This window comes from Micromesistius poutassou (genome assembly GCF_964030765.1).
Source record: "Micromesistius poutassou genome assembly, chromosome: 20".
Lineage (NCBI taxonomy): Eukaryota > Metazoa > Chordata > Actinopteri > Gadiformes > Gadidae > Micromesistius > Micromesistius poutassou.
This window is the reverse complement of record NC_140290.1, coordinates 11,133,033-11,150,442: the sequence shown is the minus strand read 5'-3', so window position 1 is coordinate 11,150,442 and position 17,410 is coordinate 11,133,033. Positions and strand designations below refer to the sequence as shown.

The following is a 17,410-nucleotide window of genomic DNA, read 5'->3' as shown; positions in this document are numbered from 1 at the left end:
TGCATACGATAGAAATGTCAGCCTGCTTATTATGAACATGACTGTTACAGTGATTACAGTGACATAGCGTTTCTGAACACAAAGTGACAGCTGTACTGCCCCCCTGACTCCCACCCCTGATACACTGTATTGACAGCAACGTGTTTGTCATGATCTGTTTTGAAGCAACGATTCAATTATGTGTGAACTCATTTTCTGCCAGTGATGTTTTGATGTGTTTCGAGAATTTGAGGTGGTTTACGAATCTGAGAAATGGACAAAACAAGCTTGTGTTTTGAGAAGGCTGTCCAGGCAATTGAGGAAAACAGCAATTATTTTGACATTTAACGTTTGATTGATGCTACACAAATGATACCACCTTTATTCGTATGTTTCCATATCATTTCCTGTACATTTCTAAGAAAGCTAAAACATGTTTGAAGCACTAGTTAAATGCTCTTGAGGGGAATCCATAAACATTCAGCCAATCACAGTCGGCCTACCGTTTAACTAGGGCTTTCAAGCTCTGGTCGGTTGGTCGATATGCACATGTTCGATCAAATTCCCGTTGGACGATCACTGGGGTTACTTTCATAAGGGTAAAAAAAAGTCTTTATCCATTATTTGAGGGCAGGATGGACATATGCAGACAAATGTGTTTTATTTTTAAGTGATTGGCTATATTGTGTTAGAAAATAACATTAATTATTAATAAAAATAATATTCAAGGCTCTCTAGTTTCTGATAGAATAATCTTACGGTTCAATAGCCTAAGACTTCTAAGACAAGAGGTAAAACCAGCCCGTTTTTCAGATCTTTGAACTGGCCCAATTTAAGGATGACTGCTATTCTACTTACTGAACATTTACTCTATTTACTCAACTCATTTACACCAAGTCGAAATAAGTTGTTGGTGTATTAAGGCTCTGCCCTAACTGAGGCAGACTCAGACCATGAGTGGATCTGGAACACACTGACTGCCTCCAAACAGCACTCACAGGATATTTAAAATATAAGTATAATAAAAACGGTTGACTAGATTGTATCGAATGTACTGTTTTGCATGCAAACACACCAAAACAACCTAAATTTGACGTTCACTCAAAAGCATAATGTATAGCGTTACTCACTCTTGACTATCTGACTATTTATTCCAGAGACGCTGTTATCCAAAACTAAATTCACATACACGTTAGAAAACCCTTACGAAGTAGTTGTTAGGGTTTGGCTTTTTTACAGAGTCAAATTTCCCCCATCTTCATCACCACCAAACCAGCACATCTTCGAAAAAACATTAAAGTAGAAAACAACGGAAAATGTGCCGATGCCTACCGCGTGCGTAGGTTCCCGGGGCTTGGCGGGCCGTCGTACACGGACAGGAGGTCAAAGTCCTCCTCCAGGGCGAACCCCTGGAACACCAGCTGGATGCGGTTGTGCTCGGCCGCCACGATCACCCACGTGCAGTTGGCGTAGTTGGGGTAGCCATACGGATAGCCGGGGCTCTCTATCGTCCCGTTGGGTTGGTGTAGTGTGTAACTGCAGTTCTGACCTGTGGGGGGGGAAGACAAAACACGTGAGTGGGTGAGTTTGTGTGTGAGTGAGGGTTGATGGTTAGTTGTGGTTAGTTGATTACGTGAGTGAATGAAGTGGGGTACCAAGTCCGACTGTAAAACGCGATCAGTGCATATGGATTCATAAACAGATAGAACCAGCGGCGCACAATCACACACAGTACTACTCACACCAAAGTAGAAGGCTTTCTATTTGACAGATATCAATTTCATGCTTTTCTGTACTATTATGAGACCAAGCGGGGAGAAGATGGGCAATTTCAATTCATCAGGTCATAAAGCCGGATGGGGCAACTTATACCAATTTGCAGCAGCAGCACACCGACTAGAAACGTTACGCTTGCAAACGCCGGAATTACCAAAAATACGACCAAGAACCTTTCTGAACACAATGTCCCTCATTAAAAAAATGCACTCCTCCCACAGATTGTCCACTGGCCACCTCCTAGCTCCCTGCAAAAAGTAAGGTGCATGAACAATTGACTTTGGACCTTGGACTTTTTAAGTGCAGATCCTGGATGGATCCTGGATTAATAACTAAACCATGCTCTATATGCCTCCATGTGACACACACACACACACACACACACACACACACACACACACACACACACACACACACACACACACACACACACACACACACACACACACACACACACACACACACACACACACAGCAGAGGCCATTAGAGCTATTCAAGCTGGGGATGGTCCACCGCTGTCAACCCCACCCCCACCCCTTGCACCTTCCTCACACCACTTACTCACTCACGGAGGCTCTTTTACACATCTGTACTAATTACCCACATCAACATGAAGCCAAAGAGTGTGTTCAGCATGGGGAGAGAGCAAGAGAGAGGCACACACAGAGAGGCAGAGAGAGAGAGAGAGAGGAGCTATTATGGGTTATTAGTATTATCGGATATTACTGCTATTTGATAGCTAATTCCCATGAAGGGCCCTTGTATGGGCCCTTGTATGAAAACACACACACGCACACAACCACACGCACACTAACACACACGTAAAAACACAAGTACGCCACACACACGTGATAGACAGACACATACGGTAGCACACATTTTACATTAATTGCCCCCCTCATTTTGCATTCTTGTCAGGGGTGAATCGTAAAAAGGAGTGCACTCACTCTGCAATTTTAATAACTGTGTGTGGGACAATCCATCAGCGGGGAGGGGGAGGGGGAGGGGAGAGACCATCTCGAGGGAAAATGACTCACTTTTGCCGGATTGGTGCCCAGTCTTAGACTTTTAATCAATGATTAAGATTATGTCCTATTCAATCCATAAAGAGCTGTGATATGCAACTCCACTTAGATATTGTGCAGTAAAGAGTGGCGCATTAATGGGTGTGTGTGTGTGTGTGTGTGTGTGTGTGTGTGTGTGTGTGTGTGTGTGTGTGTGTGTGTGTGTGTGTGTGTGTGTGTGTGTGTGTGTGTGTGTGTGTGTGTGTGTGTGTGCGCGTGTGTGTGTACGCGCGTACATATATGTGTGTGCTTGTGTGCGTGCGCATGTGCACGTTGTGCATGTGTGTTAATCTCAGTCCTGGTTGTGTGTGCCTCCACTGATAGAGCACCACATTAAGCATATACATTACATGAACATGAAAACAGCCAGGGTTAGGGGATCGGTTCCCACTGGGTCTCACCATTCTGAGTTCTATGTATGCAGAGCAATGCACTGTACAATGCTTTAACCAAATGGAATACATTATAATATATATATATATATATATACAGTATTAGTGTGCCATGGGAGATAGTGATCTATTTTGATCGTTCAACCCAAACAGTATAACACACACACACACACACAAACACACACACAAATGTCAGCGTGGTCACATTAATTGTTCCATTATTTCTGTCCCTTCATACACATGCAAACACTCATTTCAGCCTACATCTGTCAGTGGGTTCACCATCACATTAATCTGAATAGATGTAACAGAATATATAGTGGGAGAAAACATGATGAAACATGTCATCAGCCAATCTGTGTAAGGGTTGTACATTATTATGTGAGGGGAGTGAACTAAAAATAACAGAAGAACAAGGGCACAGGATCCCAAATATAAAAACTAAAAGTGAGGATAAAAAGTGTTGCAAGATAATAAGAAATTGAGCGCAAAAACACAGAGAACACATGCTATTTAAGTGTGGTCTATTTTCTTTCTTACCCCCCCCCCCTTTTTGTGTGCTTGCTAAAGCCATGGGCCTGAATCACAATGCTGCCTGATTAAAATGTAATTAGGTGCATATAATTGGAGGACATCTGTTAACTGCATAACCCACAATAGATGAAAAAAGCAAAACACACAAACAATGCAACAAGCAGCGAGTCAATATGTTGTTGTTTTTCGGATGTGTGCCCCTGAATATAATGTGAGGGATGAACATTTGCATGGCAATGAGCAACAGAGTCTGGATGGTACGTAGATCCTGTGCCTTTGAGAGAGGGAAAAATGGAAATAATACTCAATGTGATTTGTTTATTTGTGGCCGTTGAAAAGCAAATCAAAATGTGAATTTCGCGCAAAAATCACTGTGGCTAGCAAAAGAAAATATCATTTAAAAAACGAATTACAATAAAAGCGTGTTTTGTGTAATACCTAGGAAGAAAAAACATATCCTCAGCTTTACAATTTTCTAAACAACCGGCTCTTTGTTGTCTTTCTCTGGAGATCCACACGCATGGATGTCTCTATCCACAGCTCACAGTCCTTCCTGTTTTTGCAAATTCCTTGAAAGATTGCTGTGTTCCTTCCAATCTCTGAGGGATTTTCCAGGCAATCAGGCAGCGAGCCGAAAACGTAATTCACAATAATGAAGAAAGCAAACTAGGTGTTGCTTGGGGCAATGTTCACAGACAACAGACAAAAAAAAGACAAAATAAACACTATATTATTAAAGGACTGGATGGAACATGGGGCTTGTTATGTTGGTTTTCTTACTCTTACGCAGAAAAAACTGCACTAAAACAGTGAGATCAAAGTAGTCTCTGGTCAGCATGGTGAATGGTAATCAATGGAGAGCGTATTGAAAGCATTACAGGAGAAGGTTATGAAATCCACATTCCCCAGACGTGAATGTGAAAATGAACACATTTCCTGGCCTGCCCAAGGTACATCTGCACCGAGCCCTTTATAGTCATGCATGCAAACGCATTCCATTGTGTCTGAGAAGAGCCATTTTAGACTTGGTACCCACAATTACCTCCTTGTCCAATTTATATTGAAAAAAGCCAATGATAAAGGAAAGTGAATGATTGCATTATCATTTATTTATGCAAATTGACCAATGAACACCCTCAAAAGTGTGTGTGTGTGTGTGTGTGTGTGTGTGTGTGTGTGTGTGTGTGTGTGTGTGTGTGTGTGTGTGTGTGTGTGTGTGTGTGTGTGTGTGTGTGTGTGTGTGTGTGTGTGGAGGGGGGGGCGGGGGGGGGTGTTTAAGCAAAGTCAATACGAATATCCAGGTGAAATCTCCATGGCTGACCCTCTGTGGACAGAGGCCGCGGTCAATAATCTTCTCATCAGCCCAGGCATTACAGAGGCCTCCATTAAACAAATGCCAATCAATGGTCTTCACGGCAGCCAGATGGCCCAGCCTGATAAGAAGCTGAAGCTGATTGAGGCTGCGTGTCTCTACGTACATTTCAGGTGTGTGAGTTGTGAAGAACACCTTGTGTAGCTGTGGGGGGCATGGAGTACTATAACAGTACTGTGACTATGCTAGCATTCATGCCGTGCTAGTCTACGGGTGTTCCGCTCCAAGTCAAAAGAGTCTGGGTTTAAGTCAATCAATCACCAGTCTTAACGGTTTGCAATCATGACCGAGAGGCCGAACTCGCTACCTGGTGCTCCATTTTAGATTTGTTAATTCAGCAAGCCTCGCTGCATAAAAGCTCCGCTAATTTAATTAAACTAAAATTAAAATAGCATTTTATGAAAAACATTTGCCTACTGCTCTTAAATGTATGGACTTTTAGTGTGCCGTGCCAACCAGAGATACAGTTTTGTCAAGATCTTGCATCGGTGCCAAGTGACCAAATCCTAAAATCAATACTGGGACACACACATTTTGGTCCAGTACAATTAATGCAGCACGGCCTTTAAAGGTTTTTTGGCTGGATTCACCAACATTGTTTCCAAGAATAAAAAAAAACTAAAATGAGACAAATACACGTCATCTTTCACTCAAAATACATCGTCTGAGGTATTTAGGATCACTTTAGAACATGATTATAGTCTTTTTTTATTGGATTTTGGGTAAGTTCACTGAGGAGACTTCAGTCCAAACGATTACTTAGCAGTTATTGTACACTCGGGACATAAAAGCAGAAGAAAAGGAGGATAAAGCTGACCTGTAGAACATTTAAATTCCCAGGATCCCATACCACAGATTATGAAGAGGTACGGTAAGGTCAAACCCACAAGTACACAACCTCTGTTTGCAGGCTGGCCTTGATTAACAAATAACTCCCTAGGACTCAGGTCTTAAGTTTGACATATCTGGACCATAACTTAACTCTCTCCCCCTGCCCCCCATCCTGAGTGCGCAGTATGCAATTAGCTGCCTGGAGTCCTTGCCCTATTTTGGGGCCCCTGGGTGTAAATCTGAAGGGGTTGGGCCCATCCTGTATCCGACCCCCTATAAAGACCTCATAAAGAGAGACTTCAGGCTGTGCTGTCGCCGGCCACTGCCTGGCAAGCTCACCGCCAAAGTGGAGGGTCACTTTTCCATATTTTTATCCGTCTAGTATGCATGCAAGTAAATAAAGGCTTCTAAAAATAGACCGGGAGCTACAAAAAAAAAACCTCACCCACCAACAAAAGGTGACACAGCACAGAGAGAGAGTGTGGACATGGTCAAGGGGTGACTTTCTCTGTGTTCCATCATGGAAGACAGTACACCTAGCCCTGCTGCCCACTGCGTCTCAGCCCCCAGATCCAAGTGTAAACTGGTCCCAGTAGAGGGATAGCGAGGTGACCTTGCTGAGAACATACCTGATTGTGTGATCCTGCGTGTGCGCGCGCACACGCGTGCGTGTGTGTGCGTGTGTGTTTAAGTGCATGCTTGGGTGGTATCTGTGTGTTTCTGTGGTATGTGTGTGACTGTGTGTCTGTGTGTGTGTGTCTGTCTGTGTGTGTGCTTGTGTGTGCTTGTGTGTCTGTGTCTGTTTCTGTGGTATGTGTGTGACTGTGTGGTATGTGGTATGTGTGAGTGTGTGTATGTGTGTGTGTAGATGGCTGTGTTTGCCTGGCCAGGCTACTTGTTCTGTGGCAGGGATGCAGTGCTGCACCAGGGGGACAGTGACACACTGATGGATGGTCGCTGGCCGTATCCATTCTCCAGGGGGAGGAGAAGACACAAGGAACCACAGAGGATGATAGGAAACGATGAAGAAATGGACTGCTGATACGTCTGGCTGGTGTTAAGATGGTTGTAAAAAAAAAACGAACATGGTACATATTTAAATGCATCACAAGGGCTACAAAGACACAATTGGGTGGCATTATACTTTGAAAATGGAACAGAAAGGTAAAGGAAATAAGAAAGTGTGTGTGTGTGCGTGTGTACGATAAGCGAGCGGATTCCTATAGTCTGCCCCTCACTGCTCTTCCTACTGAGGTCAAACACATCCTGTGTGACATTCACAGCGAGAGAGTGCTAAATCTGCACTCTTCACAAATCCTAGAGGTCTATTTGGAGGGAAGCAGCTGTGTGTTTGTGTGTGTGTCTGCGCGCGTGTGTGTGTGTGTGTGTGTGTGTGTGTGTGTGTGTATCTATGTAAGTAGCTTGTACAGCTGTGTTTGTGTGGGTGCCTGTGTGCGTCTCTGTGCGACTGAGTGTGTTCGCACGTGCTTGTGTATGTGCACAAGAGTACGCGTGAATTCTTACACTGTTCGTGTGTGTGTGTGTGTGTGTGTGTGTGTTTTTGTTTCTTTTGTGTGCATAGAATGATCCCTGTGTATGTCGATGCGTGTGTGTGTAGTGTATCATCGGTGGGTGCAGTATAGGTGCATTTCCGTCCACCTTGCTGGGGCACCTTGACTGAAAGGCCCACCAAGGACCACAGATTGCTGCTCTTTCCTACACATGCCACCATACCACACGCACACGACGAGAACGTGCACACAGATTAGTGTGACTTCACAGGTGCTCTCGATTGGATGGGAGAAACAGGGAGTTATTTCCCCCCCCCTCACAATATCCCAATGGCTTCATAGTGTACACAATATCCAATGCTGGCTCTCTCTTTTTTTCACCCTCTGTCTTTCTCTCTCTCTCTCGTTTCTTCACCTTCTCCCCCTCAGATCATGCTCTACTTAAGACCAAAGACGCCACGGCGTATCCAGCTCAAGATTTCCGGGAACTCCTCCCCATCTTCTGCCATGGGTCATTACTCTATCTTAAGTCAATTAAGTTAATTGTTTAATGATGCTGCCAAACTGTAATGACCACTTAACAAGACAAACAGTGGCTCCGTGGCATGGATTGACACTGATTGATATCGGTTGGCTGTGACAAAAATGGTAACCCCCCCCCACAAAAAAAGTGTTAAAACAGTGTAACATGCCACCAAGACAATGACTCAACCAAAACTTGTTCCATTCCGTAAAGAATTGGCAGAGGAGTAGATATTTAACATGCTAAACGTGAAATTGTAGTATGAGCAAGACCCCAGGCCTCCCTTGCCTCATGTGGTGCTAGTTACTATTAGATGCCAAACTGATGAAGTTAATCTTAACTATGTGTATGTAAGTGTGTATGTATGTGTGTGTTTGTTTGGGTGTGAGACTGCATGTGTGTGTGTGTGTGTGTGTGTGTGTGTGTGTGTGTGTGTGTGTGTGTGTGTGTGTGTGTTTGAGAGCGTGTAGGCAGGTAAGTATGTGTGAGCGTGTGAGTATGTGTGTCCGTGTGGGTGCCTGCTTACCTGCCCGCCTGCCTGTGCCTGTGTGTGTTTGTGTGTGGGTATAGGCCTATGTGTGCGTGTTTATATTTGTATGTGCCGGTAAGTACCTCCCGAGAGAGGTGATAAACCCCTTTCCACCCCATAGACCCACTCAGCCTAGCTATTTGCCTCTCGTCGTGTCAGTGCACATGCATGCCTTGACTGCATCATATCAGAATTAACCTCAAGACGACTGCCATTCAAATAGAAATAAGTGAGCGCAGCACTGCCTGTGTTTGTGTGTGCATTAGGATAATGCCTGAGGGAAGGCCACATAGCTTGACATTACAACACAGAAGCAAGATGCCAGGGGAGGCTCCAACTGGAGTTCCCCCCCCCCCCTTTGTTTATCACAATTGAACTGACTTGGAACTTTTATTTCCTTTATGGACTCATGGAGTATTTCTTTGTTCATCTTCTTCCTCTAATACCATTATATCCCTGATCTCTTAGTCATAGACAATTAGTGTTTGTTGAAACCGTCACTCAGAGTTGCTGAGCTCGATGTCCAACCATGGCTCACACTGGGTTTCAGTGATGCATTTCAGGTTTCTAACTCCATCAAACTGACAGGGATTTGCTATTTTCTATATTTAAATGCACTTCCCCCCTCCTCTAACTGCTAATTACAAGAGGAACTAACGTATTTAGTGTAGCTTGTGGACACAACCGCAATAGAGAGACTCATGAGCCGAAGGCAATGAATGGATTTCCCAGATGCAGGCGGCTAAATAACTCTGGAACTCATAGAAACACATGATAGCGTGGGCTAGCAAAAAAAACCTACACGCTGCGGCTACGTCTCCAACTCTAGCGGCAAAATTCAACCCACTCAATATCCTTTGTGGCAGCGCACCAATAGAAAAGAGCCATGGTCCAGTAGCTACAGGCCATTCCTTTTTGTTAGCATTTACACAGTAACAAGAAATCTAAATACAGACATGGACATGACTACAGACACATGCACGCACACGCACATGCACACACTAGCATGTAAGAAAACAACTCTGTGTCGGCACATGCCCACGCAATGCACATAGAAAAGGTCACACGTGCTCGGCTAACAAAAAGTAGCACTGACGATGGAGTCTAAATTGGTTTACTTAATGTGGCAATGGTGAATCCTAAACAGAGGAACATTGGAACAGCAAGTAACCAATCACATCCCAAAAACACACAGAAGGAGGCTGCAACATTCCTGATGTCTTAGGGCAGCCCCCTTATGTCCCCACACAAACGGCTTAAGGCCCCGACAGGAACTAACGGTGTGAAAATCGGTAACCAGCTATTTCCGTGCCAGGTTTCAGTGATACCATCAAACGGGCAGATGGCATTTTATGACGGTATTAAATGTGGTTAGTCCTAGATACATGTGGTTCATACATGGATTTTGGAGTCAGGACGGGAGAGGAAGGGTGCAAGGAGGCTCGTGTTTCGTGTTTTCAGAGAGAGAGAAAGAGAGACAGCCAGCTTGCTCCAGCTAGGTCAGATTTTACCAAAAGTACTAACAGGTGTGTCAAAGTACCCTGAAATGCACACGCAAATCAACACATACAAAGAGCAAGTCAACCCCTTATACACACAACAAGAGGAACACAAGAGGACACACAACACATTGAAAGCTACACAGCGAAAGAGAAATAGACACTCTCACACAGAGACACAACCACAACAGCAACCACACATATGCACAACATGCCAGCTCAGTGGAGCTCCATGGACTAGGAGCAGCACTTCAGTTAATTTGCCCTGAGGCAACCTGATGGAATGAAACAAGGAAAAAAAAGATTCCATTTTCATCCCTTTGCAGGGCGGTATTATCATTATTACATTTTTATTTGTCTTCCTCACAGTTTAAAAGATCCCTCTGGCATTCTCTCTCTCCCGCTTTCTCTTAACTGTAGCTCCCACACACAGACGCAGCACAGTAATCAATTGCACCATTGGACGTCTGGTGGTCTGTCCTTTTGGTCGGCAGCGTCGACACACATCAGTGCATACATGTGTGCACTTTGGTTCCTTTCTCTTTGTTCAAGAAAATATATTCAATTTTGAGTGCAAGAAATGGAGAGAAGAGAGAGATAGCGAGGCGGAGAGCGAGAGGTGGGTGAGGCCGAATCAGGCCGAGGAACACCGAAAGGTCGAAGGGGTAGTGCGAAGAATGAGAGAGTGCCGCGATGTTCAGAGGGTCCTGTTCAACATTCCTTTCATGTGAAGCGGCATGCCGTTTCCATGGCAACCCAAGGAATCTTTTTCAGTTTCATAATTCCTTGTGTTTGGAAACAAAGGATGCAGAAACACACACAAACATAGATCCGCGACTAATAGAGCTCAACCACTCCCCACTGATTCCTTCATCGTGTTTAAATCCCAAGAGGGGCATATATATATGGCATGCATATCCGGGGATGTTATGTAGCTTGCATACATACAAACACATGTTATGCGGTATGCATGTGTAAACACAAATCCCTGCTGTTGTATAATCAAGCACATTGTACAGTATGCATGTGTACACTACACTGTACCACATGCTATGAAGTCTGCCGGTTTACATGCAAGCATGCTGTGGCGTACGCATAAACAAACACACACTCAGCATGTAGACATGGGCGTGGTCTTAGCAACATGATCGTTCATCTCTCCCTGAAGGCAAACACTCATGACAGATCACCTATACAATGAGGACCGCGGGTGAGAGAGCAACAGAGATAGAGAGAAAGAACGATAAAGAGAGGGAGCGAGCGAGATAGAGATGACATAGATAGAGCAGAATGGGAGGAAGAGAGAGAGAGAGAGAGAGCGAGAGAGGGAGGGAGGCTGACGCAGGACACGAAGTAAAGGGGACAAGTCACCCCGCGTGAGGTGTGTAATCTTCGATGCGCGGGGTTGTCTGCTATCTGATAACAATGGGTGTAAATCAGAAGGCCAGAGAAAGGTCTGACGATGCTGTTCCCTTCTCTGAAGCAGACCAGACAGCGATGAGGCAGGCTCCCGTTACACATGCTGGGGATTTATAGTAGCAAAGGGAGGACAAGAGGAAGACCTGAAGGCCTGAGAAGGACAGCAAGGAAGAAAGGGATGATTTAAGCACCAGCCCGAAAGAGCTGAAGGTGTTCTGTGCTTTGTATGCGACTTTTCTTGAAGGGGTTTATTTATTTTTTCATACCTTTTAACTTTGTTCGGTTTTTCAAGCCAATAGGAGATAAATAGTTGGCAGTTTATACTTGGCGACTGCGTGAGCTATACAAAGTAAAGAAAAGAATAGCTCCCAAACTGAAAGTGCAAAAGTGGGATAGCACTTAACCACAAATTTGATATGAAAAAGTATGCTTTCACTGAAAACTAAAACAAGGCTGGAAAAAAAAAAATGACACAAAGTGGATTTTATAATATTTTACAAATTCTGCTAGTTGCATTTAACACAAACACATGCCCAGGAAATACCATTGATCAGTGGGAAGAGGTAGCATTCTCACAAGGATGATTGCACTGTATTTTTCATGTGTATAGTTAACAAATGAAGGTAAAAGCGCCCAAGCTGAGACACTGTCACTTATTGTCTATGCCTGTGTTTACGTTCATCACTTGTATGCTGAACGAATAACTGTCCTGACGAGAACTCAGTCGGGCTGTCCGCCTGTCCATCTGCCTGACTGCATACGTTTGCTTGTATGTCGACTATCGACTGCATGTTTATGTATATCGGTCACTTTTGTCAGCATGTCGGTCATTCCACCCGATAAATTTGTCTATCAATCCACCTCTTCTTCAATCAACTGCTCCATCCATCCATCTACCCCCCCCCCCATCAGAGTAACCATTGGAGACTGATTGAATGTTAATGCTGCTTTCAGAGCTACATCCCTTTCCATCCCATTTACCACTGGCAACGGATTAAGCGCCACCTCAGTCTTCCACTGTTGGCTGTGACGCCCGAATGCTTATCTGCGAGATGTAAACATATTGATAGCACAGCGTCCTACTCAAGGACAACTCCATCGTCATTTTTCTCTGTGTGCGGGAAGTGTGCATGTGTGCGTGTGTGTGTGTGTGGGGGTGGGGAATAGTGTGCCAACTGAGCTTGCCTTCAATCTAACCTCAAGAAATTCTAAAATCCACAGCAGCAGTGCTGGTCTGATAATCTATTGAAAATGAATGTGATGTGTTTGTGTGTAAGAGAACGTGTGCGTGTGGCTGAGATTGGTGTGACACTCTGCCCAGTGACAGTGCACCAGCCATCTGGAGACAGATGACAGTGTGAATCACCAGAGGGGAAGGATGGAGGAGGTGGGGAGATACATAGATCAGAGAGAGAGAGAGCGAGAGCGAGAGAGAGAGATTCACCACCTCAGTATTGACACACACACACAAATGCCTTAACACACACACACACAAATGCCTTAACACACACACAAACCTTGTTTAACTGCCTGTTAGTTGGCCTGGGAGCGGTCGAATACGAGCCCCCTCGATGCCTGATAGCGATATCAGTCTCTTAACAGGTCATTTACCACCAACATGAACATTGCTGATATAAATAAATAAGAAGGCATAAATCTGCTGTGACTCTCCTTACGCCTTGTGAGAAGAGGATAACAGGCCACTGTTGAATCGTGTTAAACAGTGTAGTGGGGAGAGAGGAGAGAACGAGAGAGTGTGTACTGCGTCAGACACTTGTGAATTACCACCTCTCTTACAAGCCACAGCGAGCCCTTTTTTCGGCTGTTACTTCCGCACTGGACTGGCTGAGGCGCTCTCCGAGGTGCTGAAATGTAACAGTTGGCACTATTGTATCGCTGTGTGAAGAAAATGGGAAAAGGACGCACGAAATTCTAAAGCGTACATCTAAAAAGGAATAGGTTTAGGGGGGTAAGATCTAAACAGCACATCAGACAACTGCGTAACCGCATGCCGAACCCCGGGTTTAATGGGGTGCCGAGCAGACGTTGAACGTGGCAGCTATGCTGCGTGTTAGCAACGCGAGGACCGCGTACAGAACGACTCTCCACTGCTTTTATACGGCTATAAACAGATCAGTCGCACATCACTCAGGTGTCACTTGAAGGCGGCACGTGAATAAAAAAACCCCTGTTGCTTTGATTGGCGGGTAAAAGATGAAACCATAAAGGAGTGCCCTACCGTGCCGCTACAGCAAGTTACACACAGCAGCCTGCAACGTCACGGCGCGAACGCAACACGGTTTAGTTGCGGTGAATTTAAACGTCTCCGTGGCTCGCGGGCAACGTGAGAAAGCGTATGAGTGGCTGCTCGTGCGTCACCCCGGGAATGATCTAATAACGGCTCGCGGGTGTCGTCAGGGGCTGAACCACGCATTGAGGTATGCAAAACAACAACAAAGGGAATCAAAGACACCCCCCGCCGTGAACCTTCCCGCTTTCCACTTCCACAGTTCCTGACCGCGTTTGCTTGAAAGGAGCTGACTTTATTGAACGCGTACCCCTCTGGATCGCTGAAGGGGTCCGAATCCACAGAGACTCGGTGCTCTACTCAACATCTCGTAGAGACATTTGAAAACTATCGATATTTAACCTCCACCAGCGGCGAGTGAAAGGGCGAATGAAAGAAAGAATGCGATTGTATAGGGCCTAATCAATATCGGCAGAATTCCTAAGATGATAACTGCACAGAGTAAACACACGAAGATAACACTTGCGATTTGGATGGTAGTTTGTAGAGCGTACGTTTAGAGTCATCGTCGTTGACAGTACGTTTACATTTTACGTGTACATTTACGTACATTTCACAGTTTACGTGTTACATTTAGTAATGCAGTTTCACGTGTGCGACACAAAATCCGGAGCGGGAGCCTCGTGCTCGCGTCGTGTCACGTCTCCACGCGCATCTGCACTCCACTACAGCGCGAGGCTCTGGTGCCGCTCAATGGGAGGATAGGGCAACTGCTCGTGGCGCCATTACCAAGGGACCCGCGAGCAGGCCGCCACACCACAGGCTCCCACGCGGGCCCGCTCCCCAATTAAACAAGCATGTGGTCGGTGATACAATTAAAGCGGTCCGTGGTTTTAGGCGACACGGAACAAACAAGCGTCCCTTGACGAAATCCCTGTTGCGCTTCAAGTTCAGCGTAACGAACAATGACTACCCTACCGAATATTTGTCTAAAGGGTGAATTAGAGAGCTCCACTTTAGGTTTGAAGTCCTGTCAATGTAACCTAGTGACGGTGTTTGATATCACGGGGATTATGGCACGCGGTAACTGGGCGATGCTTTTAAGTGGTCCCGTGTCTTGGATGGTATCAAAAAGGTACACGGCGTGGGTGATGGAACTATGACTCATTGTTAAAATCGTATTGTGGTCGTGAGTTCTGGGTTTAAAAATAGTCAAAATCCGAAGGCAAGACAGTGATGAATAAACGTGTGGTTCTTGCCAATCGTGCCATTTCAAGACTGCTCAGGCTGGCATCAGAAACCGGGGTGTTCATCAAAAAGATTGATCTCGAAGTAGCTTTTTTGAGAGGTAAGAAATGATGAAATTGTGTAAAATGAAATTGCTTTATTATGACGATCATTCATGAAGGCTCAAAGAGCTGTAGAATGTTCCGTTATAATTAATCAGACAGAGGCCGTAGTGTGAGACACCCCCACCCCACCGCCACGCGCCCACGCACACGCACACACACACACACACACACACACACACACACACACACACACACACACACACACACTACTGCACAAAGTCAGTTAAGGTGTTCCATTAGCGATGTATATTAGGGGGGACGATAAACGACCAAACATTGACCGTAGTTAATGGGAATGGAGGCAGATGGACAACATATTGAGGCGAATTACTGGCATTATGCTCTTGGTGGACGAAATTACTGAAACCTCACGAGAGAGGGGTCCGTGCCACGAATTCCAATGTTGGATTTTTTTTTGGAGGAACCTCCTCGCAACCACCGAGACGTTATCACCCATCCTCATCCACCAGTTAACTCAGCACCACAGTATAGATTCCACCTCCCACTAGACACTTTAATGATAGAAGACGGAGAGGGCGTCATAGGCCTAAATAGTCGTTAGATTCCGCTTTCAAGAGGATACCACAGTGAACCACCCTGTATGATTATAACTTGGGGTGCTATAACGGCGACATCCGCCGAGCCCCCCCCCCCCCCCACCCCCCCTACTGATTAGCATTCACCGACGGTTTGGGGGAAGCCTGCTGCATTACTTTACTGGGAGCTTAGCATCACGGGGAGGGGGGGGGGGGGGGGGGGGAGATGGTGGAGGGGGGAAACAACTTACCGTCCACCGAGGTGGCCAGGAGCCCCATGTACAAGAACAGCAGCCGGCTCCAATGGTGCGCTTGTATTCCGCGCTTCATTAGCGCAAAAAAACGTATTCCTTCTCCTTTCCGGGGTGCGTTATGTGTATGCCTGCTGCAAGCGCATTCTGTTCTCCCGGCGAGCCCCACTCCGTCCCGGTTCGAGGCGGTTGTCATGGCAGGGTTTTTTTTTTTCTGGCACGGACAGTAGTTCTCAGACGGTTTGCAAAGGGAGATTCACTTGGTGTCTGCGCGGTGAAAAATCCCAATGCATCGAGGCTCGGTTCTCGCAGCTGGACTGAACCATGTCATGCGAACCGATGGGGTTAGCAGAAGGCTCGCTTTCGAATGGGATTTAGGAAACACCTCGACGGTGTAAGGGAGAAAAACCGCGGAGACCGAAGGCGAGCGCTGACTTATTTACCCACGCGCAAAAATATCACAGAAGCGTCGGTCCCTCGTCGCTGGAAACACCAAACCCCAAAAAGGAGAATAACGCGTCAAAGACGGAGATCCATCCTTCACTTTATTCCAGAGCAGCCATTCGTTATTTCTTCCATCTATTTAAAATCATCAAAAGCCTTTGCCTTGTTGATTAATCCAGGTCTAAGTCGTTCCTCCTTAAACACTCAATGAAAATGTAAGATCCTCCGGAGAAAAAAACCTAAATTGTCCGCGTCCTAACAGAACACGTCTTTTCTGAAGTTGTCGAACAATGTTGCAGGCTAGACGGGCAAATGTATCCCCGTATAACAGACCTAAATAGCGTTGGCTACAGCGTCTCGGGTCTGTACGACGCCAAGTACCAGACTGCAGACCTGCTCCGACTCAGCATCTCTCCCTCGCTCCCTCTCGATCTCTCCCTCGCGCTATCTCTCCCGCTCTCTCTATTACACACTCTCTCTCACACATACACGCGCACACATACGCTCTCCCTCTCCCTCTCTCTTGTTCCCTCTCCCCCACCCCCCTCTGTCTCGAAGTCACTCTCTCCATAATTATAACAGCTCTAAATATAGTGTGTAGCCTTATATCAAGAAAATATATATTGGAACATTAATTCTAATTGTATGGAGTGGAGTGTATTAAGCCACGAGAAACCACGAGCCTAGTGCTTCGGAACCAATTTAGCTTCATACTAATGATAATTCGACTTCAGAAAAGCCCAAAACGTGAATTTTACAAAGTCCTGAATTCGAATTCGGACCGGATTTTCAGCTGTGTATTACTATTTAGGCATGAAATCCACTTTGGGCCAGTCTAAAATCTCTTTAAGAGAACATTACACATGCACATTGTCTATGGATATAAGTGCCAATGGAGGATTTAACCCTTGAAAGAGCTGATCTGGACATTATAATGTACAATTATAATAGTAACATTTTGCATTTTTATGGTCCTTTTTTAACCAAAAATCTATTTTGGGTCAGGCTGGAAATCCATTGGATTTACAGTAAAATATTTTCTTGCCATGATTTCTCACAGGTGTTTCACATTGATTTGAATAGCATATTGTATTGTTAGAACACTCTCTTTACGTTTAAAGAGGCAGCAGCCATCACACAAGTTGGTCA

The 17,410-nt window shown here is 45.3% G+C and overlaps 1 protein-coding gene across 1 annotated transcript in view; it reads right to left on the bottom strand.

Moving 5' to 3' along the window:
- csmd2 (CUB and Sushi multiple domains 2) overlaps positions 1-16,013 on the bottom strand; it is a gene marked incomplete at its 5' end in the record, with an annotated part of 216,943 nt that extends 200,930 nt beyond the window's left edge. Inside the window, 2 exon segments of the mRNA XM_084484866.1 lie at positions 1,312-1,528; positions 15,818-16,013. Coding sequence (XP_084340992.1) covers positions 1,312-1,528; positions 15,818-16,013 — 413 coding nt within the window.
- Between the last annotated feature and the right edge of the window lie 1,397 nt (positions 16,014-17,410).